The sequence below is a fragment of the Neoarius graeffei genome, chromosome 21 (genome assembly GCF_027579695.1).
Source record: "Neoarius graeffei isolate fNeoGra1 chromosome 21, fNeoGra1.pri, whole genome shotgun sequence".
Taxonomy (NCBI): domain Eukaryota; kingdom Metazoa; phylum Chordata; class Actinopteri; order Siluriformes; family Ariidae; genus Neoarius; species Neoarius graeffei.
In genome coordinates, this window is record NC_083589.1 from 28,728,846 (window position 1) to 28,754,161 (window position 25,316).

A 25,316-nucleotide genomic window follows, 5' to 3' on the forward strand; every position below is an offset into this window, starting at 1 on the left:
CATTTGGTGCATTATGAAGTGCAAAATATGACAAAGGAGACCCTGAACTCTTGAACAACTGAAATTGTATATCAGGCAAGAATGGGACAACATTTCTCTTTCAAAACTACAGCAATTTGTCTCCTCAGTGCCCAAACGTTTACAGTGTTATTAAAAGTAGAGGTGATGCAACACAGTGGTAAACATGCCCCTGTCCCAACTTTTTTGAAACATGTTGCTGACATCAAATTCAAAATGAGCATATATTTTTTTTTCAAAAAGCGATAAAATTTCAATATTTGATATGTTGTCTTTTGTACCATTTTCAATGAAATCTAGGGTTTCCATGATTTGCACATTATTGCACTCTGTTTTTATTGACAGTTTCACAGCGTCCCAACTTTTTTGGAATTGTGGTTGTAGATTCTTATACAGTTAGGTCCATATATATTTGGACACTAACACAAATTTTGGTTTTTTTTACCTGTTTACTGAAACATATTCAAGTTATAGTTATATAATGGACATGGACATAAAGTCCAGACTTTCAGCTTTCATTTGAGGGTATCCACATTAAAATTGGATGAAGGGTTTAGGAGTTTCAGCTCCTTAACATGTGCCACCCTGTTTTTAAAGGGACCAAAAGTAATTGGACAATTGACTCAAAGGCTATTTCATGGGCAGGTGTAGGCAATTCCTTCGTTATGTCATTCTCAATTAAGCAGATAAAAGGCCTGGAGTTGATTTGAGGTGTGCTGCTTGCATTTGGAAGGTTTTGCTGTGAAGAAAACATGCGGTCAAAGGAGCTCTCCATGCAGGTGAAACAAGCCATCCTTAAGCTGCGAAAACAGAAAAAAAACATCCGAGACATTGCTACAGTATTAGGAGTGGCAAAATCTACAGTTTGGTACATCCTGAGAAAGAAAGAAAGAAAGCACTGGTGAACTCATCAATGCAAAAGACCTGGACGTCCACAGAAGACAACAGTGGTGGATGATCGCAGAATAATTTCCATGGTGAAGGGAAACCCTTTCACAACAGCCAACCAAGTGAACAACACTCTCCAGGAGGTAGGCCTATCAATATCCAAATCTACCATAACGAGAAGACTGCATGAAAGTAAATACAGAGGGTTCACTGCACGGTGCAAGCCACTCATAAGCCTCAAGAATAAAAAGGCTAGATTGGACGTTGCTATAAAACATCTAAAAAAGCCAGCACAGTTCTGGAAGAACATTCTTTGGACAAATGAAACCAAGATCAACCTCTACCAGAATGATGGAAAGAAAAAAAGTATGGCGAAGGCGTGGTACAGCTCATGATCCAAAGCATACCACATCATCTGTAAAACACGGTGGAGGCAGTGTGATGGCTTGGGCATGCATGGCTGCCAGTGGCACTGGGTCACTAGTGTTTATTGATGATGTGACACAGGACAGAAACAGCCAGATGAATTCTGAGGTATTCAGAGACATACTGTGTGCTCAAATCCAGCCAAACTGATTGGTCAGCGTTTCATAATACAGATGGACAATGACCCAAAACATAAAGCCAAAGCAACCCAGAAGTTTATTAAAGCAAAGAAGTGGAATATTCTTGAATGGCCAAGTCAGTCACCTGATCTCAACCCAATTGAGCATGCATTTCACTTGTTAAAGACTAAACCTCAGACAGAAAGGCCCACAAACAAACAGCAACTGAAAACCGCTGCAGTAAAGGCCTGGCAGAGCATTAAAAAAGGAGGAAACACAGCGTCTGGTGATGTCCATGAGTTCAAGACTTCAGGCAGTCATTGCCAACAAAGGGTTTTCAACCAAGTATTAGAAATGAACATTTTATTTACAATTATTTAATTTGTCCAATTACTTTTGAGCCCCTGGAATGAAGGGATTGTGTTTAAAAAATGCTTTAGTTCCTCACATTTTTATGCAATCATTTTGTTCAACCACTGAATTAAAGCTGAAAGTCTGAACTTCAACTGCATCTGAATTGTTTTGTTCAAAATTCATTGTGGTAATGTACAGAACCAAAATTAGAAAAATGTTGTCTCTGTCCAAATATTTATGGACCTAACTGTATATGCAGCATGGTGGTGTAGTGGTTAGCACTGTCGTCTCACAGCAAGAAGGTCCTGGGTTCAAGCCCAGCAGCCGACAAGGGCCTTTCTGTGTGGAGTTTGCATGTTCTCCCCGTGGGGTTCCTCTGGGTGCTCCGGTTTCCCCCACAGTCCAAAGACATGCAGGTTAGGCTAATTGGTGGCTTTAAATTGACCATAGGTGTGAATGTGAGTATGAATGGTTGTTTGTCTCTGTGTCAGCCCTGCAATGACCTGGTGACTTGTCCAGGGTGTACCCCGCCTCTCGCCCATAGTCAGCTAGGATAGGCTCCAGCTTGCCCGCTACCCTGCACAGGATAAGCAGCTACAGATAATGGATGGATTCTTATATACAGTACATGATGTATTGTATGTACAGTGCCTGACCAAAAAAAACTTGCCATTTGGGTTTAAATAAGCAGATACTCTTTGCAGAGCTTTTGATTGGAAAATTACTGCAATGATATGTTACAGCTGACAACAATTCCTTTAACCCTAAATGATGCAGTGAGTAGCTTATTTCTTCAAAAAACATATCAGTATCTGTTCTGTGGTCGTGGAACAGACGTTACTGTGCTAATGACTGGCCTGCATCAAGCAAAGAAAACAACTTAGAAGATTGCTGAAATTACTGGAATTAAGTTAAGAATTGTTGCATTATTAACACCTGGACAGATAGTGCTGAACCTTCAACTTTATGGAAGAAATGTGGTGGGAAAAAAAAAATCTTGACTGACCATGATCAGAGATCACTTAAACACTTAAAGTTGAATCATAAAAAAAAAATTGATAGTAGAACTCACAGTTGTGTTTAATAGTGAAAGTCAGAGCATTTCCATATGCACAATGCAACAAGAACTCACAAATAGCTGTGTGGCCACAAGAAAACCCCTTGTTAGTGAGACTAATCAGGAGAAAAGGTTTCAGTTTGTTCAGGAACATAAAGATTGGACTCTGGAGCAATGGAAAAAAAGAAATGTGGTCTGATGGGTCCACTCTGATGCACCCATCATGCATAGTGTCCACTGTACAAGCCTCTGGAGGCAGTGTTATGATCTAGGGTTGCTTCAGTTGGTCAGGTCGAGGCTCAGCAATGTTATGGGGCAATAAAATGAAGTCAGCTGACGGCCTGAAATGTACTGAATGACCAGGTTATCACATCAATTGATTTTTTTTTTTCTCTGATGGCACAGGTATAAAATCAGGGCTCAGATTGTGAAAGAGTGGTTCAGGAAGTATGAGGAATCATTTTCACAAATGAATTGGCCACCACAGAGTCCTGACCTTAACCGCACTGAGAATCTTTGGGATGTGCTGGAGAAGAATTACAGAGTGGTTCAACTCTCCATTCATCAAGACAAGATCTTGGCAAAAAATTACCACAACTCTGGATGGAAATAAATGTGACATTGCATAAGGTTGTTGAAACAATGCCATGGTGAATGTGCACCATAATCAAGGCTAAAGGTGGTCCAAAGAAATATTTGATTATGCAACTTTTTTGGGGGGCCAGACAGTGCATGTGAATTTGTATTTAGGATGCCAGACTAGTAAATGTTTCCAGGCCATGAGGAAGTGTAAGCCATAGGGCAGGGTGAATAATCTGGCCTTTTTGGATGCTGAGTCACTTTCTCTACTCTTGCCTTTGTTAAGCACTCCATTCTGTGGGACAGTGAAGATACTAAATGCTCATTTCTGCTTTTCAGAAGAACAAATATTGCCCGATAACTGTATGTGACATTTTTCCCTTTTATTGCTCTTGTGGTGTCCTTTTTGGCTTGGCCACTATGAAAAAGATTATACAAAGGTCTGTTCTTGTTGTATTGAGTAAATTTATTGATGGCAGGGTTATTCTCCCCTAAATTAAACTGCCGTTACTAAACCTATAAATATATTTCAGTCTAGAATAAGGATCATGAGGACCAGTTGCCTGTAACCATTAATGTATACAATTCCGATAAAAATACTTAAATGTTGAGTAGGTCACCATGTATCCTTATTTAAAGTGTTTCAATTGATATGTAATTATTCAGACCTCATGATTCCACTGTATCCAAAGGCAGAGATGTCCACAAGCACCGGCAACCTGCATTTTTCTCCACCTATACAGACGGTCTGTGCTGGCTACTCAATCCCAGAAAAAAATAATAACTTGCCTTTCAATGTTCAAGCGATTTATATCATCTCCACTGCCCATAATTTGCTGCAAATCCAATTATTTCACCATGAAATTGTCTTCAATTCGGGTCTAGTATGACTAGAAGCAATGCCATATTTGTTGATTGATTTTCGTGGTCTGACTGGCTGAGCCGGACCACATGACCACACTGTAGCAGATGGAAAAAATGCAGTTGGTGGTTGTTGCAGACGATTTCACTTGGTTTTCACAAAATGCCACCAAAAAAGAAACCGAAACCTTCCGTGGGTGAAATAAATATAAAGCCAAAGTTTTCTGCAGGTTTGTACATATAAATTGCAATTATCTCATTATGTCTAGCCGCTTTATCCTTCTACAGTGTCGCAGGCAAGCTGGAGCCTATCCCAGCTGACTACGGGCAAAAGGCGGGGTACACCCTGGACAAGTCGCCAGGTCATCACAGGGCTGACACATAGACACAGACAACCATTCGCACCTACAGTCAATTTAGAGTCACCAGTTAACCTAACCTGCATGTCTTTGGACTGTGGGGGAAACCGGAGCACGCAGAGGAAACCCACACGGACACGGGGAGAACATGGAAACTCCACGCAGAAAGACCCTCGTCAGCCACAGGGCTCGAACCCGGACCTTCTTGCTGTGAGGCGACAGCGCTAACCACTACACCACTGTGCCGCCCCAAAATTGCAATTAATACTTTCATATCTAAGAATTGTTATTTTCATATCCAGAAGCTACCCAGAGTGCCTGAGTTCCCATAGAGATGTCTGGTCCTTTAGCCAAGCCTTCATAAAGTGCAAATACAAATAACTAATTATGTACAAATATTTATGCTGAAATTAAAACTATATAAAATACACAATACCACACCAGAAGGACATCAATTATATTACACATGCACCAAATAAGCTCACCATGTAGTTACGTTACAGAGCCAGGCAGCGTACTACAGAGGGGAACTGAGAAAGCCAAGCACACACATCTGGAGGGAAATTTCATACATAAAGTATTTTACAGGCGGCACGATGGTGTAGTGGTTAGCGCTGTCGCCTCACAGCAAGAAGGTCCAGGTTCGAGCCCCGTGGCCGGCGAGGGCCTTTCTGTGTGGAGTTTGCATGTTCTCCCCGTGTCCGTGTGGGTTTCCTCTGGGTGATCCGGTTTCCCCCACAGTCCAAAGACATGCAGGTTAGGTTAACTGGTGACTCTAAATTGACCATACAGTAGGTGTGAATGGTTGTCTGTGTCTATGTGTCAGCCCTGTGATGACCTGGCAACTTGTCCAGGGTGTACCCCGCCTTTCGCCCGTGGTCAGCTGGGATAGGCTCCAGCTTGCCTGCGACCCTGTAGAACAGGATAAAGCGGCTAGAGATAATGAGATGAGATGAAAGTATTTTACAAAGAAATAGTTAGTAATTTATTAGCTGAGAATACATGAAGGCATCTCATCTCATTATCTCTAGCCGCTTTATCCTTCTACAGGGTCGCAGGCAAGCTGGAGCCTATCCCAGCTGACTATGGGCGAAAGGTGGGGTACACCCTGGACAAGTCGCCAGATCATCACAGGGCTGACACATAGACACAGACAACCATTCACACCTATGGTCAATTTAGAGTCACCAGTTAACCTAACCTGCATGTCTTTGGACTGTGGGGGAAACCGGAGCACCCGGAGGAAACCCACGCGGACACGGGGAGAACATGCAAACTCCACACAGAAAGGCCCTCGCCAGCCCCGGGGCTCGAACCCAGGACCTTCTTGCTGTGAGGCGACAGCGCTAACCACTACACCACCGTGCCGCCGACATGAAGGCATGTAAATTTAAAAATTTTTGGGCCTCCCCAGCATTAGCATACCTTTAGCACACAAATCCAAAGCCGCCTACTACTTTTTTTTTGGCTGGCTACTTTAGATTTTCTGGAGAACCCTGTAAAGGCTCCTGTGGGTTCACCACCCACAGAGGTAGCAGTAGGGGTTTGGTGCAGTATGGATTGGGTGGCAGTCGAAGGCAGGGGCCTCGACGACCTGATCCCCGGACACAGCGGCTGGCTGTTGGGACATGGAATGTCACTTCGCTGGGGGGGAAGGTGCCTGAGCTTGTGCGGGAGGTTGAGAGGTACCGGCTAGAGATAGTCGGGCTCACCTCCATGCACAGCTTGGGCTCTGGAACCCAGCTCCTCGAGAGGGGCTGGACTTTCCACTTCTCTGGAGTCGCCTGTGGTGAGCGGCGGCGGGCTGGTGTGGGCTTGCTTATAGCTCCCCAGCTCAGCCGCCATGTGTTGGAGTTTACCCCAGTGAACGAGAGGGTTGCCTCTCTGCGCCTTCGGATTGGGGAGAGGGCTCTTGCTGTTGTTTGTGCCTACGGGCCAAATAGCAGTATAGAGTATCCGGCCTTCTTGGAGTACCTGGGAGAGGTACTAAGGGGTGCTCAGACTGGGGACTCCATTGTGCTACTGGGGGACTTCAATGCTCACGTGGGCGACGACAGTGACACCTGGAGGGGCGTGGTTGGGAGGAACGGCCTCCCCGATCTGAACCCGAGTGGTGTTTTGTTATTGGACTTCTGTGCTAGTCACGGTTTGTCCATAACGAACACCATGTTCGAGCATAGGGGTGTCCATAAGTGCACGTGGCACCAGGACACCTTAGGTCGAAGGTCGATGATCGACTTTGTAGTCGTTTCATCTGATCTCCGGCCCTATGTCTTGGACACTCGGGTGAAGAGAGGGGCTGAGCTGTCAACTGATCACCACCTGGTGGTGAGTTGGATCCGCTGGCGGAGGAGGAAGCTGGACAGACCTGGCAGGCCCAAACGTATGGTGAGGGTCTGCTGGGAACGTCTGGCCGAGCACTCTGTTGGGGAGGTCTTTAACTCCCACCTCCGGGAGAGCCTTTCCCAGCTTCTGAGGGAGGCAGGGGACATTGAGTCTGAGTGGACCATGTTCTCTACCTCCATTGTGGACGCAGCTGTTCGGAGCTGTGGCCGCAAGGTCTCCGGTGCCTGTCGTGGCGGCAATCCCCGAACCCGGTGGTGGACACCGGAAGTAAGGGATGCCGTCAAGCTGAAGAAGGAGTCCTATCGGGCCATGTTGACCTCCGGGACTCCTGAGGCAGCCGACGGGTATCGGCAGGCCAGGCGTGCTGCAGCTCGGGCAGTTGCGGAGGCAAAAACTCGGAACTGGGAGGAGTTCGGGGAGGCCATGGAGAAGGACTATCGGTCGGCCTCGAAGAAATTCTGGCAAACCGTCCGGCGCCTCAGGAGGGGGAAGCAGTACTCTGCCAACACTGTTTACAGTGCGGGTGGGGAGCTGTTGACCTCGACTGGGGACATTGTCGGGCGGTGGAAGGAATACTTTGAGGATCTCCTCAATCCCACCATCATGTCTTCCACTGAGGAGACTGAGGCTGATGACTCAGAGGTGGACTCGTCCATTACCCAAGCCGAAGTCACTGAGGTGGTTTGCAAGCTCCTCGGTGGCAAGGCACCGGGGGTGGATGAGATCCGCCCTGAGTATCTCAAGTCTCTGGATGTTGTGGGGCTGTCTTGGTTGACACGCCTCTGCAACATCGCCTCTGGAGTGGCAGACTGGGGTGGTGGTCCCTCTTTTTAAGAAAGGGGACCGGAGAGTGTGCTCCAATTATAGGGGAATCACACTTCTCAGCCTCCCAGGGAAAGTTTACTCCAGGGTACTGGAGAGGAGAATTTGACCAATAGTCGAATCTCGGATCCAGGAGGAACAATGCGGTTTTCATCCTGGTCGCGGAACACTGGACCAGCTCTATACCCTTCATAGGGTGCTCGAGGGTTCATGGGAGTTTGCCCAACCAAGGATTTCATCTCTGCTTTTTGCGGATGTTGTCGTCCTGTTGGCTTCTTCAAACCAGGACCTTCAGCATGCACTGGGGCGGTTTGCAGTCGAGTGTGAAGCGGCTGGGATGAGAATCAGCACCTCCAAGTCCGAGGCCATGGTTCTCGACCGGAAAAGGGTGGCTTGCCCTCTCCAGGTTGGTGGAGAAGTCCTGCCTCAAGTGGAGGAGTTTAAGTATCTCGGGATCTTGTTCACGAGTGAGGGAAGGATGGAGCGTGAGATCGACAGGCGGATCGGTGCAGCCTCCGCAGTGATGCGGTCGCTTTACCGGTCCGTCGTGGTGAAGAAGGAGCTGAGCCAAAAGGCAAAGCTCTCAATTTACCGGTCGATCTACGTTCCAACTCTCACCTATGGTCATGAGCTTTGGGTAATGACAGAAAGAACAAGATCGCGGATACAAGCGGCTGAAATGAGTTTCCTTCGCAGGGTGGCTGGGCGCTCCCTCAGAGATAGGGTGAGAAGCACAGTCACTCGGGAGGAGCTCGGAGTAGAGCCGCTGCTCCTCCACATCGAGAGGAACCAGCTGAGGTGGCTCAGGCATCTTTTTCGGATGCCTCCTGGACGCCTCCCTGGGGAGGTGTTCCAGGCATGTCCCCCCGGGAGGAGGCCCCGGGGAAGACCCAGGACACGCTGGAGGGACTATGTCTCTCGGCTGGCCTGGGAACGCCTTGGTGTTCTTCCCAAGGAGCTGGCCAAGGTGTCTGGGGAAAGGGAAGTTTGGGCTTCCATGCTTAGACTGCTGCCTCCGCGACCCGGTCCCGGATAAGCGGAAGAAGACGAGACGAGACCCTGTAAAGGTATTTTAAATTGTGCTCTTGGCCAATGCATATTTCTTTGCATTGGCAAAACGGATACACACCCTAAATAATCAGGATAAGAGGTCTGATATTAAGCTTCTTGTGCGAAATATAAGTGGCGCTTAAATAAATGAAGCACTACTTAAGGCCACAAAATTTGGACAGTTAGGAAATGCTTCTAATCTGCTCCCTTAAAAGCAGATTTCCTCAGTTTTTCCTTCTAATGCTGTCTAATACTTGGCATAATGAAACAGTTGCTTTGTCACCTCCATTAGCCTTATGCTAATTAGAAATGGTTTCCTTTGCACATCGCAAATAAATATACTATGTATATTATATGGAACATATTCTGTTAATTTTAAACACACTTAGACTGCATACATTTATAGATGACAAAAATGTGGTGTGTCAACAAACAATGTCTTAAGTGTGTGCGTGCGCGTGTAGTACACTTCTGTGAAGTCATCAGGATACTACTGACCAAGATAGCAAGAGTCTACAGTGCAATTCCATCCACTTTTATTTAAATTTATTTTAAGTATACAAATGGTTAGCACTGTCGCCTCACAGCAAGAAGGTTCTGGGTTTGAGCCCAGTGGCCGATGGGGGCCTTTCTGTGTGGAGTTTGCATGTTCTCCCCATGTCTGCATGGGTTTCCTCCAGGTGCTCCGGTATCCCCCTACAGTCCAAAGACATGCGGTTAGGTTAACATGGGGCAGCCATGGCCTGAGGTTGGGCTGAAGTGGCCTTGAATGAGGCATCTAATCCCCAACTGCTCCCCGGGCACTGTAGCATAGCTGCCCCCTGCTCTGGGTATGTGTGTGTGCTCATTGCTCACTTGTGTGTTCACTGCTTCAGATGGGTTAAATGCAGAAGAAGAATTTCATTGTGTGCTTTAGTCTGTGCTTAAGTGTATGTGTGATAAAGGCTTCTTGTCTTGTCTATGATACCAGCAATCATACATTGATGGTAGTTTTAAGTAGATTTGGCTGTAGACCATAACATGAACCACTTATTACTTCCGCCAGAGGTAATCACCATGTGCAACTGTGGCTCAGACACAACACAGACACTTTAGTGGCTTACTCAAACAAAATGATGGTGAAACAAACAAAACAAAAAACAACAAAATGAGTACTCAGAGCGCAATATCCCCTGCTGGCAACTATACCATAACTCTGGTAAAATGCAACTGAATTGGGCGAAATTGCAATATGCATATTACCAACATATAACAAACAATCTTGTCAAGTTTCGTGAAATTCCTCCTGTGAGAGGAGTTGATTTTCAGAAGGTGAGCACCCTTCCACCCACCCACTGACGGAAGGAAGGAAGGAAATTGGCACAACAATCCTGCTTCTGGCCTTTCGACCAGCGGGGGACAAAAAAAAAAAAATCAAGGAAGACTATGGTAACTATGGTAGCATGCTACCTGGAGGGGACTGAATATCAACTCAGATTGAAGAGGTTGGCAATAAACTGAATTAAAGTATAGGAATTTAGGAAGGACACTGATCCACCAAGTAGCAAATGCACCATTTCAGGAAAATATTTTGGGAATTTGGCAAGAACAAACATATAGCAGAGCAAAAGCGCATAATGAAGTGCAGTCTGACAATGTGCAAAATGACAACAGCCTGACTGAATAGATCTTTTCAACAGCTCTCTTTGATGAGCTGGGAATGAGCTGTAGCAAAGACATTATTTACTCGTCAAGTAAATAACATTTAATAACTTAAGAAATAATGAAGCACATATGCTTATTGTGCATGCACAAACATCCACAAGTGAATCTGACATGTTTGTAGTCATTTGGGGGCAGGGCCGGTTCTGCCCCAATCTGGACCCGGGTGCAACATCGCGCAACCCCCCCCCCCCCCCCCCCCCCCCCCCAAAAAAAAAAAAAAACACACACACCAGTCTAAATCAGGACAACCATCACATAACTATAACCATTTTACATCAACTATTTTAACTAAATGGGCTATAATAAATGAGCCTGCAGCCACGGCGGGCTGCCTTAAAAAGTAACCATTTGTCCTACCTTAAAACTCGTTTTGCATTTTCTGCCTCCTTTTTTGTATTTTCGACCCTGCGTTTTTCTTTCCTTTTCTGAAAACCCGATTTGTGTCCAGACATTTTGTTCTGCTACCAACGAACTAACTCGTCAGGTCTCGTCTCTCGAGCCCGCGATGATTCCCGTGGGAGGGGCAACAATTGATACATTTTTACAAACAGCCAATAAACAGCCAATAGGGAGGCTGCAACGTTCAGGCTCTCCTTTGCTCACAGACACTCAGTAATGCACTTATTCAGGAACAGAGAGAACTCTTTATTTTGTCTTATTTTTTGGGGCCCCTCTCCACACCAGTCCCGGGTGCAAATGCTACCGTTGCTACCCCTCCAGAACCGGCCCTGTTTGGGGGTTATTGGGATGCTAGGAGAAGTCATGTCATTAAAACACTTAAAAGTAGCCTGCCTTTTGACTTCATAAAACTGGTGAAATTTAGTTCCCTCTGAAATTTGGTCATTGTGATAATTTTATTTCTGTAATATCTTAAAAACAAAGGCCATTCTGTGGCTGAGAAGTTATTTATTTGCTAGGGAATCCCCTCAATTTAATGTGCATGAAATTGCTGGCTTCGCACAGTCAAGCAGACAGAGGAAGTCCGTGTGCGCAGGTTTACCTTTTGGTGTCGCCGTCTTCTCTTGAATTTTATGGCAGCTGGCATCCAGTGCTGCATTACTGCCATCTACAGGTTTACGTTTGACCATGCACTGACAGTTACATCATTCTGTCGCTAAACGAACAGCTGATCACACTCAGTGCGTTTACATGCACATCCAAATCGAGCTACTGTCGGTAATCGAGCTAAGGGTCCCAGCAGGGGTGCCAGAGAAATCCAATCCTACATGCACACAAGGAAATCGAGCTATTGTGTGAGGTACATTGTGCACCCGAGCCACAGGTGGCGCTACACGCCCCATCGTGTTGGTACACTTCCGGTTGTCGTCATGAAGAAGAGCTATTCAAGAGTATAAACAAAGTTATCCGTTCCGGTTTTTTTGCTTACAATTTAACTTATGTCTTAATAAACACACAAAGTTAAATTGTTTTGTTTGTATTGACATTCTTCAGATGTTGGACATATATACACACACACACACACACACAAATACACTACTACTGTTGTCATGCCGACCGAGGCTGTTGTGTTTCCGTCACTCGTCACTTCCGGAAGGGGCAGTGCTGAAGTAAGTAGCTCGACTACGTATCTCGATAGGGTTTACATGCACTAAGTAGCTCAGCTACGATCGCATAATCTAGGTTGCGCAGCTCAATTACGAGAAATCCAGTTCGTCTCGATTTCAGCTGAGCTAAGGTGTTTCCATGGCATTTAGAACTTCGATTTCAGTCTAGCTACAGCAGAAATTCGATTTTCTCTATGTGCATGTAAACGCACTGACTGAGGTGCTCGCTGACCGCCGATATTTATTAGTTTGGTCCTGAGTTTCCTTTCCTTCGCAATATAAATGTCTTTTTTTCTCGCTTTCCATTACTGTAGTTGGTCTTTCACGTTTCATTCGCACACTGACATCTGCCATTTTCCTCTCCTGTTTCAAATTTGTATCCCACAATGCCTTGTGTGAACGGGGAAAGCCCACCATGCAATGCATGACAGTCTCTTGTATTGTGTGGTGAAGCAAGAAATAATAGCAGTGAATTTAGGGCCACATACGTGGCCCTAAATTCATTAATTGTTCCATTTAAAAATAAAATAAATTAATCAAATTGGAAGTCTGTGATTCGAATTCAGTAGCTTTCGGTCCACTAAACAAAAATAATTGGGTGTCAGGGAAAATTATTTTTATGACCTACACTTGAAAAATCTGAAAGGCAGTCTACCTTTAACTGTTAATTTCTCTAAAACTCTTTGAGCTCTTATTTTTACATTGCCTACACAAAATGCACAAACAAAATACTGAAATACCTTTATTCTCGCATTCTCATCATAATGGGGTACCACCTTCATATAGCTGAATTCGACACCTCCCAAAACTGTCTGAAACAACCACTAGGACCTCCTCATGGGGCAGATTCCATGGGAACTGTGGTAGCTGGTACCACTGGCAGCATTTAAACACCTGGATTTCTGTAAAGCTGCTTTTGACACCATGTATTGTTAACAGCACTGTGAGGTGAAGGTGGGTGAAGGAGATCTGGCTTTTTTTGGCACAGGACAGAAACTTGAACAAATTCCCCACAAAAGCTGTGGAGATACTGTCTGAATTCTTGATTCAATTTCTTCACCTGCTTGTTGAATTTTACATGCTGGTAAATGTGAAACTCATGTTGATGCCATGATGCTCTGTAAAGCCTGTCTAGACCTATGAAGTGCTTAGACAATGTCCTGTGCATGCAAACAGAAGGAATATGTGATGGAACAGAACCTCAGCAGATTTACAGGCTGTGGAGATGACAGAATATCTCTTAGAGGACTGGTAAACTACCATTATCAGTATGGTGGTGGTACCTTCTGACTCCGATAAGTGACCAAATCCCACTGAGGTACTGGAAGGGGTTCCGAGGATACTTCTGGTAGCTGATAGGAAATGCCAATGTACTCCAACTTACAATGATCAGTGCAGGCAATGATAGGAATGAATGATCCCTTCCAGCCAATGACGCCACTTCTTGAGGGCCAGCTTAATAGTGAGGAGCACTTACAGTGGTGCTTGAAAGTTTGTGAACCCTTTAGAATTTTCTATATTTCTGCATAAATATGACCTAAAACATCAGCAGATTTTCACACAAGTCCTAAAAGTAGATAAAGAGAACACAGTTAAACAAATGAGACAACACTATTATACTTGGTCATTTATCTTTTGAAGAAAATGATCCAATATTACATATCTGTGAGTGGCAAAAGTATGTGAACCTTTGCTTTCAGTATCTGGTGTGACCCCCTTGTGCAGCAATAACTGCAACTAAATGTTTCCGGTAATTGTTGATCAGTCCTGCACACCGGCTTGGAGGAATTTTAGCCCATTCCTCCATACAGAACAGCTTCAACTTTGGGATGTTGGTGGGTTTCCTCACATGAACTGCTCGCTTCAGGTCCTTCCACAACATTTCAATTGGATTAAGGTCAGGACTTTGACTTGGCCATTCCAAAACATTAACTTTATTCTTCTTTAACCATTCTTTGGTAGAACGACTTGTGTGCTTAGGGTCGTTGTCTTGCTGCATGACCCACCTTCTCTTGAGGTTCAGTTCATGGACAGATGTCCTGACATTTTCCTTTAGAATTTGCTGGTATAATTCAGAATTCATTGTTCCATCAATGATGGCAAGCTGTCCTGGCCCAGATGCAGCAAAACAGGCCCAAACTATGATACTACCACCACCATGTTTCACAGATGGGATAAGGTTCTTATGCTGGAATGCAGTGTTTTCCTTTCTCCAAACATAATGCCATAATGTTGAAACCAAAAAGTTCTATTTTGGTCTCATCCATCCACAAAACATTTCTCCAATAGCCTTCTGGCTTGTCCACGTGATCTTTAGCAAACTGCGGACAAGCAGCAATGTTCTTTTTGGAGAGCAGTGGCTTTCTCCTTGCAACCCTGCCATGCACACCATTGTTGTTCAGTGCTCTCCTGATGGTGGTATCATGAGCATTAACATTAGCCAATGTGAGAGAGGCCTTCAGTAGTTTAGAAGTTACCCTGGGGTCCTTTGTGACCTCGCCCACTATTACACGCCTTGCTCTTGGAGTGATCTTTGTTGGTCGATCACTCCTGGGGAGGGTAACAGTGGTCTTGAATTTCCTCCATTTGTACACAATCTGTCTGACTGGTGATTGGTGGAGTCCAAATTCTTTAGAGATGGTTTTGTAACCTTTTCCAACCTGATGAGCATCAACAACGTTTTTTCTGAGGTCCTCAGAAATCTCCTTTGTTCATGCCATGATACACTTCCACAAACGTGTGTTGTGAAGATCAGACTTTGATAGATCCCTGTTCTTTAAATAAAACAGGGTGCCCACTCACACCTGATTGTCATCCCACTGATTGAAAACACTTGACTCTAATTTCACCTTCAAATTAACTGCTAATCCTAGAGGTTCACATACTTTTGCCATTCACAGATATGTAATATTGGATCATTTTCCTCAATAAATAAATAACCAAGTATAATATTTTTGTCTCATTTGTTTAACTGGGTTCTCTATCTATTTTTAGGACTTTTGTGAAAATCTGAAGATGTTTTAGGTCATATTTATGCAGGAATAGAAAATTCTAAAGGGTTCACAAACTTTCAAGCACCACTGTAGCTGTATACCCTGCTTCAAATAAATATGGACAACCATCAAATTCAAATGCCTCATCCATATTGACCTAATCAGCTAAATATTCAGACATTACTTTGGAAATAGACTTCACTAATTCTGCATGACTTCTCCTTTTGTACACATCAGAAAACAGCCCTCATTTGATAAATCGACTACAAGCACTGAATGAGGCACTACTTCAGAGTCCGGAAGGAGAGAAAGATAAACCAATGAGTGTAAAGACAGTCATTTTCTGCAGTTTCTTTCCAGTTATTGATGTACAGAGTCACAGATGTATCTCTGTTGGGATCCTTTCCATGTTGTCAGACACATAATATTATTAACAGCTTCTCAGTGGCAAAAACAAGCGGTTACTCTGTTGCAGATGTTTGCCAGATAGGATTACATTGTATAACCATTTTGCTGGTTATAGTTTTCTTACTTAATACTGAACTGATTTCTATTGTTTTTGTCTCTCGTGAAAAAGGGCCCAGGTTAAAAAAAAAAAGTTTCCATTTAAGTCATAATTTCCATGGTTATCAGGATATGAAGCCAGGTGTTTTTTTTTTTTTTTTGTGGGCATTAGAGATCATATCCCAGTTATTTGAATATGATGTTCTTTCAGCACCATCAAGAGGGAACCTCCAACATGTACCTGAATGCTTCACTGAATGTTTTGTTTTGTGAAGCAACTGCAATTAAAATCAGGACCTCCAAGTCAATGGCCACAGACTTCTCCTGGTAAAAAGTGGGATGCTCCCTTGCCCCTGTCAGGTAAAGGGATAAATCATGCCCCTGGTGAAGAAGTTAAACTGCCTTGGGATCTTATTCACAAGTCAGAGTCAGAAAAAGTGTGTCAGATTGACAAGTGATAGCAGCAGCAATTTGTTTCTGTAACAGTCTGCGATTGTGAAGCAGGTAGTGTTATTGTCAAGACCACCTAAACCGAGACCAAGAGAAGACCAAGACCAAAGTCTGTTGAGACCAAGACTTTGTGAGGTTGAGATCAAGTAAGGACCAAGAGCAATGTAAGGGGAGACTGAGTCAAGACCAGGACCAGGGCTTGGAGGGGTGCTGGCCATTAACAGGAAGAAAAATTTCAAATTAACAATGAGTCACATTATTGGTCACATTTGAAGCAGGGAATTTTAGATCCAATCACAGTAACAATGTTAACAAATAAATCAAATAATGCTTTGGCAATTTAATGAAATCCCTACAATTGTGGTCTTGAAATAAAATCCAGAGTCCTCTGTCAGAGACTTAGACGAGCTGGAGTAAAAATGCAGTCAATTCTGAGACGAGACCAAGACCTTCAAAAAGTGATCTTGAGACCATTCTCAAGACAAAGACTGGTCTCAAGTACTACAACACTAGAAGCAGGAACTCAGTTTTCAGATGAAACTTGCTATTTTCTGGTTAGTTCCCTGTAATCAGGTATGGTAATCAGCTGTGGGTAGTGACTAAAAAGTAAAGGTTATTTTTCAGAGCAGCTGAGCTTACTCTCAGAGACCGGGTAAGGAGCTTTGTAATCCAGGACAAGAACTGCTGCTTCTCTGAATCAAAAACAGACTCTTGAGGTGGTTCAGACCAACAAAGTGGTAGCTCAGTGGGTTAAGATTCACTGCTAATAAGGTCAAAGTGTTGGGTCAGCCATTATACAGCAACCCTAGTGCTGTTGAACACTATGGACCTTGCTTTCGGTAAGTCTGTGACTTACAAAACCAAAAACTACCAAAAGCTACTATCAGGTCATCATACTACTGTATCTACTTATAGCATTGTGTTACTTGTAAAATCATCTAATTTCTATTACAGATACCAACGAGGCATTTAAATGTTCATATCTTGTCTGCTGTCTACATAGGTGTGTTACATTTTAATATATTTATGAATCTGGTCATATCAGATCTCACCTGTTGAGTAGGTACGTGTTGTCACTGCAGGTTAGGGCCTCCAGCAGGACTTTCTTCTCCGAGATGGCGATGGAGGAATGAAATTTCATCCAGATAAACTCCCATACATCTTCATCCATTAGAGAGACACCCGTGCAGTAGACAATGTCCCGTACATTTGGGTGAATCCTGCAGGATTGTAGTGCTTAGGTTAGTGTACACAAACTCAAAGGCAGAACTAAATTTCATGGATTGCATTTGCAGTATTTGTGTACATTTGGGCACCAAAAGAACAAACATTTTGAATAAAGGAACATGCTATTTTGAAATGAAGTGGAATTATAATGACTTAACAACTGAACAATGATGTCTACTGATACAATTACTGTCTATATCAGTATTACATTTTTGTAATAATACAATATTAACTTCACAAACAATAGCTTGATGCCAGAAGTCAATATGTACAGTGCCGTATAAAAAGTATTTGCCCCCTGCTGATTTCTTCCATTTTTTCTCATTTGTCACATTTAAATGTTTTAGGTCATCCAGCTAAGTCTAATATAAGAAAGACGATGCAAGTAAACACAAAATGCAGCTTTTAAATGATCACTCCCATTTATTAAAAGTAAAGGGTTAATCAAAACCTGTATCACCCATGAGAAAAAGTAATAACTGGTTGGGCCACCCTTGGCAACAACTGCAATTAAATGTTTGCAATAACTTGCAATGAGTCTTTTACATCGCTGTGGAGGAATTTTTTACCCACTCTTCTTCGCAAAATTGTTTCAATTCAGCCACGGGGGGGGGGGGGGGGGGGGGGGGGGTTCAAGCATGAACTGCCCGTTTTTAGGTCTTGCCACAGCATCTCAATTGGACTCAAGTCAAGACTTTGATTAGGCCACTCCAAAACCTTAATTTTATTTCTTTTCAGCTATTAAGAGGTGGACTTTCTTGTGTGCTTCAGATCATTGTCCTGCTGCATAACCCAGCTGTGCTTGAGCTTTAAGTCAAGAACTGATGGACGGACATTCTCCTTCAGGATTTTCTGGTAGAAAACAGAATCCATGGTTCCGCAAGTGGTCCAGGTGCTGAAGCAGAAAAGGAGCCCCAGACCATCACACTACCACTGCCACTGTGTTTGACTGATGGTATGATGTTCTTATTTTGGAATGCTGTGTTAGCCTTACACCAGATGTACTGGGACCCATATCTTCCAAAAAGTTCTATTTTTGACTCATCAGTCCACAGAATATGATCCCAAAAGTCTTGGGGGTCATCAAGATGCTTTTTTGGCAAATGTGAGAGGAGCCTTTGTGTTCTTTTTGGTCAGCAGTGATTTGCACCTTGCAACTCTCCCATGGATGCCATATTTTGCTGAATGCCTTTCTTATTGTAAAATCATGAACACTGACCTTAACTGAGGCAAGTGAAGCCTGCGGTTCTTTAAATATTTGCTAGGGTTCTTTTGTGACCTCCTGGATCAGTCATCGAAGTGCTCTTGGTTGAATTTTGGAAGGCTGACCACTCCTGGGAAGGTCGCCACTGTTCCAAGTCCCCCCATTTTTATATAATGACTCTCACTGTGGTTTGCTGGAGTCCCAGAGCCTTGGCAATAGCTTTGTAACCCTTTCCAGACTGACAGATTTCAGTTATTTTGTTGCACATCTCTTCTTGTAAATCTTTACTTCATGGCATCTTTTCAAGATCCATTAGCCTACTTCACATTGCCAGCCTGGTTTTATTTATGTGATATTTAGATTGAACAGGTCTGGCAGTAATCATGCATGGGTGTAGCTAGTGAAATTGAACCCAATTATCAATTAAATTTGGTTAATTGTTTGATTGGTTGAGGGGGTAATTACTTTTTCACATAGGGCCAGGTAGGGTTGGGTAACTTTTTTTCCATCAACAAATTAACTTTTCATTTGAAAACTGCATTCTGTGTTGACTTGGGCTATCTTTGTCTCATTAAAATTAGCTTGATAACATGAAACATTTAAATGTGACAAATATACAAAAATTGAACAAATCAGGAAAGGGGCAAATACTTTTTCACAGCATTGTAAGCTACATGCATGTATTTCTTGTTATTTGACATAGTAAATGATCATTATCCAGCTTCATTAGGCCTATCCATTGGCTAAATTTTAGAAATAACATTATGCTAAACTAATATGCATTTCTTCATTTACTTCCATATGATAAGTATGTAGTGAAAATTCATTATGTCTGATTATTATAACTATTCTTTAAGTTCGTTTCTTAAGACACGTATTTTTTTAACAAACGAGGTAACATACTAAAAAATACGTGTCTTAAGAAACGAACTTAAAGAATAATTCCATATGATAAACAACTTTAGTGTAGTGTTGGGTCATGACTTGATGTCCATCATAAAATGTGCATTCTGAAGCAAAACCAGTTGAGAACCACTGTGTTAAAAGACTAAATGTTTTTGCATGAGGGTCTGGTAAGGACTTCTGGATTGATCTTGCATATAACCTTACAATTAGTTGCAACTTTGCTGATTAGCATTAGTTTCAGTCTTTTTTGCAAATTATTTTTAACTTCAAGGAGGGTTTTCTGAAACATCTTAAGCCATCACTGCTCATTAAGTCAGTTTATGTTTTGTCATCCATCTCACAGAAATCACGGTATGCTCTCTCCGCTTGACTTGGCCTAATTTCAAATGAAGGATCAAACTGCTCTCATTTGTCATGCCTTCTAAATTCCTGAGTCATGATGTAATCTGTGTGATTGCTGCTTTAATATTGTTCTTTATTGAAGATATGTTTACACTGTAGAGGCATGATTAAAAATGCACACTGGAAGTGATATCTATAATAAATTACAGTGCTACATGTCCATCTTAATTTGTACATGTACTTAATCTTATATACATTATTAAAGAGTCTACAAGAAGATCTCATCTTTACATGTCCCAGTGTGTAGAGAACAGTCTCTTCTAGCTCTCTCGTCACAGAATGGCTACATTTTTTTTTTTATTACTGACCGATTCAGCTATTACACTACAACCCTACTATAATGAACTCTTTTACTACACAAATAGACTAATTTTGTGTCCCTCACCTTTAGTGACAACAAGTCAGAGTCTTCAAAGAAAAAGCATCGCTGTGTCACATCCACAAGCATTGGTGCTCAAAGTGCACGCCACAGATTACAATGTACATGCAGCACAATTAATAGACATATCAGGTGAAAATACAAATTCAATCCAAATTGCTTGAAACTGTTCTCATTGTATTCGGAATTGAATGCAGAACAACATACTTTTTATAGAATTAAAATATGTTTATCCGTTCTTGAGATTAGGATCACATGGTCCAAAATGGGCCTCATTAACGAATGAGATCAAATGTTTTTTTTCTTAATAACCTTTCTATTTTTCAAGATATTTACATGGAAATTGGCATGCACATAGATGGTTGGATACTGAATACAAAGTTTGAAAAAATTAGTAAAAGCAAATTATGCAAATTAGCATTTACTTAGTATTCATTATGTTAATTAGGTAAAATGTTAAATCAGTACACTAAAAAAAGTAATATAAGATTATTTCTAATGCCATCTTTGTGCTCTGTTGGCCTTTGTATTTTAAGTAAGGCCTACTGGTGTTTATATGAAATAATATAAATTATTTCGATTAATATTTCACAGCTTTCAAGGCGAACCTCAAAAAACTGTGTGAGCCACATCCAATAAATAATTCCAATTAATTGAATTGAAATTGACACTCACTTTTCTGACTTGGTGGCACGGTGGTGTAGTGGTTAGCACTGTCACCTCACAGTAAGAAGGTTCTGGGTTCGAGCCCAGTGGCCAACGGGGGCCTTTCTGTGTGGAGTTGGTATGTTCTCCCCGTGTCTGCATGGGTTTCCTCCGAGTGCTCCGTTTTCCCTCACAGTCCAAAGACATGCAGGTTAGGCTAATTGGTGGCTCTAACTTGACCATACAGTAGGTGTGAGTGTGAATGGTTGTTTGTGTCTGTGTCAGCTCTGTGATGATCTGGCGACTTGTCCAGGGTGTACCCTGCCTTTTGCCCATAGTCAGCTGGGATAGGCTCCAGCTTGCCCCTGACCCTGCACAGGGTAAGTGGTTATGGATAATGGATGGATGGACGGATGTTTCTGACTTCCGTTTTTTTTTTTAAATCTCGTTCCGACCACTAAGATCTCAATATTTTTTCATCAAAACAACTACAGTTATATTCTAAGATAGTTATTTTAACATGAATCAGTTTGATTTGAAAAAAAAAAAAAAAAACTAGGTAAAGCTATGAAAATTCACTTCAAAGTCTCCCATGAATCATAACGTCAAAACTAGCTGACGGAAAATTTTGCTGAATACTTCATCAGAAACAGTGAGAGCGAGAGAACATCCCTATAAAAGTTCTGATTGATATTCACGAGTAATCCAGTCAGAAACCGATTAGGGGAGAGAGAGAGAGAGCGCACACCTGACCACTTTCCCGTGACTCAAAAAGCACCAGCAGTTTCCCGACGTCACACGAGCAAAGAGTGAACTCTATTGTACCAAATTCAACCTGCCATTACTCCCAAAGTACTGAACAGATCTTGGCGAGATACATTTCTTTGGAAAGAAGAAATTGTAAGCTTTTTAATGATAACATTCATGATAGAAAATATTCAAGAATTAAGCAATGACAGATTTGGAAACTTAGATGAGCGTCTACATGTACAATTTTCACAGCATGGCCAGTGAGCATCTGATGTGTACAATTAGGCCTAACACTACCGTTCAAAAGTTTGGGGTCACCCAGACAATTTTGTGTTTTCCATGAAAAGTCACACTTTTATTTACGACCATAAGTTGTAAAATGAATAGAAAATATAATCAAGACATTTTTCTGGCCATTTTGAGCATTTAATCGACCCCACAAATGTGATGCTCCAGAAACTCAGGCTACATCCACATGACAACAGCAACGAGATTTTTTTTTTTAGCGGGTAAAAAAAATATCGCGTCCACATGGGCAACGGATCAGTAAAATATCAGGTCCATATGGCAATGCAACGCTTGCTGAAAACGATACAATACACATGCCACACCTCTACGTGCGCTGTAAGACGGTCCCATCAGAGACACCAGAACAATAGAAGAAGAAGTAGGACGGATGCGCATGTAACGGGTTTATTTTTTTCCACTTGCCATTGTGTGTAGTGGTGGGGAAATTCTGCGCTGGCCCTTTAAGAGCGCAGGTAGTTATGGGAACGAGGCGCTGGCCTCTTTCAGTTCGTTTTGGAAATGTAAGCGCCAATGCCACTGGACGTTTGCAGCCCGTCCTCAGCAGTGTATTTGTGTCTCATTTCTTCAGAATAAAAAGACTGGTGAACAACACAACGCAACGTCTGTTACACGCATAAACCCCTTCTTCTACCCGGCATGAAGCACTCACAGGAACAAACACACAAGAAGATGATGATGGCTGCGACTGCGCGAGGAAATCGTGCCTTCTGTGTGTACAAATTAGTTTTATTAGTGTGCATAGTTTTATATAACTTAATTTTCTTATTGTGTGTGAACATTTTGAAAAGCATTTTTATATAATTTATATAACTTTTTATATTGTGTGTGAACATTTTGAAAAGCAGGCTTATCCAATAAAAAAAAGAAATTCAAGAAATGGTTCAGTTACTTGTTTATTTAAAAGAAAAGCTGTGTACAAAAGTGAATGCAATGCAGTGGTTCATACAAAACAGTCTGTTGAAGGGTCTTCTGACCCTTTTCCCCTCTGCCTGCATTATAGTCGGGTAACTGTTGCTTTGTGTGGAAGGCTGTACTTTCTGTTCATCAAAGCAGGTGTAAATTGTCTGTCTGGCAGGTCAGTCAGGTTAATGTGTAAACAATTTCAATTTCTGTTGTTATGAATGATGCGCGCAAGAGTGCTGCTTGTTCTAGTCATGTGGTTGTGACGTCATCGTAAACAAATCCGTTCTACTCATCAGATTTTTCCACTCTGGAACCCATTCTCAAAAGATTTCGTTTTGGGGCACCCAAAACGCCGGTGCCATGTGGACGCCAGGCCGAAACGATAAAAAATTTTATCAGATTCACCTGAATCCGTTGCTGTGTGGACAGGGCCTCAATCTGCTCAAAAGAAGGCCAGTTTTATAGCTTCTCTAAAGAGCTAAACTGTTTTCAGCTGTGCTAACATGATTGTACAAGGGTTTTCTAATCATCCATTAGCCTTCTGAGGCAATGAGCAAACACATTGTACCATTAGAACACTGGAGTGATAGTTGCTGGAAATGGGCCTCTATACACCTATGGAGATATTGCACCAAAAACCAGACATTTGCAGCTAGAATAGTCATTTACCACATTAGCAATGTATAGAGTGGATTTCTGATTAGTTTAAAGTGATCTTCATTGAAAAGAACAGTGCTTTTCTTTCAAAAATAAGGACATTTCAAAGTGACCCCAAACTTTTGAACGGTAGTGTACTATTAGAGCGCAATCACAGTGTGCGCTTATGAGGACTCTCTAAACACACAGATTTGGTAAAGTATACTGTATGTCCTGTACTGATTGGATCACATTACCAAGCCTTATATCTATGTATTGCCTTTCTGGTTTTTACTTTGTTTTGTGTATTTGGACTGTGCCTCTCATCTTTGCCACTGCCATTCTGTTTGTGCCTCGCCTAACCATTGCCCATTTCATGACCCTGCCTTTGTCTTACGTTTTTGAACTGTTTGCCTGCCTGTTTGTAAATAAAACACTCTTCCTGCAATTACAGCCATTATTCGCCTGTTTACAGGACACAGTACACTGAGCCACGCGCTCCTCTTCCCACCAGAGACAAACAATAAGTAATCAATTCCACAGTCAAGTAAACAATGTGTGTTAATACCATAAAACAAAGGCTTAATGAGCCTCGCTTAGGTGTCAATCACTAACAATTATTGAGAAAGGTGATCAAAGGTTTGATAAAAAGAGAAATGACTGCTGATCCCACTAAACTTAACACCTAGTTAAAGTGTCCCAGTGGCGTTTTTATACCCCCTGCCCTGCCCAGCGACATGACATAAATGACATCATTGGTGATGTGCAACACATGAATGAACTGAATGGTGACGATTTCGAAAACATATGCCGCTTTTCCACTACCAACGCGGCTGAGTTGGGCTGAGCTGTGCCGTGCTGAGTTGGGCTGAGTCGAGCTGAGTGGGGCTGTTGGAGTTGCATTTTGACTACAACCGCGCTGAACCGTGCTGGCTGGAAGTGGGTGGACACATTGGGTGGAGTTATCGAAAGTGGGTGGACGTCACGTGATGTCGTTAAGCGGCGCAAACAGTGACATCAGTGATCTTTTAAGCGGTAGTCTCACAACCCGGATAGTAAACAATAAACATGGAGGACATGGAATCGTTAGTGTTGCTGGTCTTGGTGCTGTGGCTTGTTGTCACCGACAACGCCAACAGATACTGGCAAGAGCGTATAGATGAGGCGAGGCGCATAAGGCTTCAGAAATTCTCGTAATTCGTAATTCTCCTTCTTCCGGATTTACGGCGTTTACAGATCCCAGCGTGCTCGCGGGGCGTGTGTGGGCATGTGAGGACACTCCTCCTCACCAATCAGTGCACAGGGGAGTGTCTCCTCATGCCCCTAGCCCCACTCGGCTCGGTTTGGCTCGCTTCAGCCCCACTCCAAAACCGTGCGAGTTTTGGGTGCTAAGTAGGGCTGAAGCGAGCTGTCGTGCTGTTCTGAGGTAGTCGAAACGTGAGCCGTGTCGGGCTGAAGTGAGCTGAAGTGAGCTGAAAAAGGGTAGTGGAAAAGGGCCAATAGTGAGTCAGTGTTTGGACACTGACAGTGATACACCGGTAACCTCTATCATTTCCATAACAGTCAAAGAAATCATCGCCTCTGTTCATGATCCTTTAACTTAGTCAATGAGCTGTGATCGTGACTTGGAAGGAGAAATTTGTAATAAGGAGAATATGCCTAAAATGTCACATATAGCATGAGTGGTTGGTGTGACATGTGGGTCTATTTCAGTATTACAAACTTTATGGTATAACAAAATATTTGGATGTCCCCCAAGGAGTTTGTTATAATGGGGTGGCAGTATAATTGTCATGCCAAGGACTGAGACTGGGCAGTTAGCTTGGAGTTCATAAGAAAAGGAGTTACTGTGGTTTGTAC

At 42.8% G+C, this 25,316-nt stretch overlaps 1 protein-coding gene across 2 annotated transcripts in view; it reads right to left on the bottom strand.

Annotated features, from left to right (window-relative positions):
* Positions 1-25,316, bottom strand: part of LOC132869647 (thyrotropin-releasing hormone-degrading ectoenzyme-like) — a 520,051-nt gene that overhangs the window by 24,890 nt on the left and 469,845 nt on the right. For both annotated transcript variants that reach the window (XM_060902939.1, XM_060902940.1), the window contains one exon: positions 17,148-17,315. In XM_060902939.1, the coding sequence (XP_060758922.1) occupies positions 17,148-17,315 (168 nt within the window). The remainder of the gene's footprint in view (positions 1-17,147; positions 17,316-25,316) is intronic.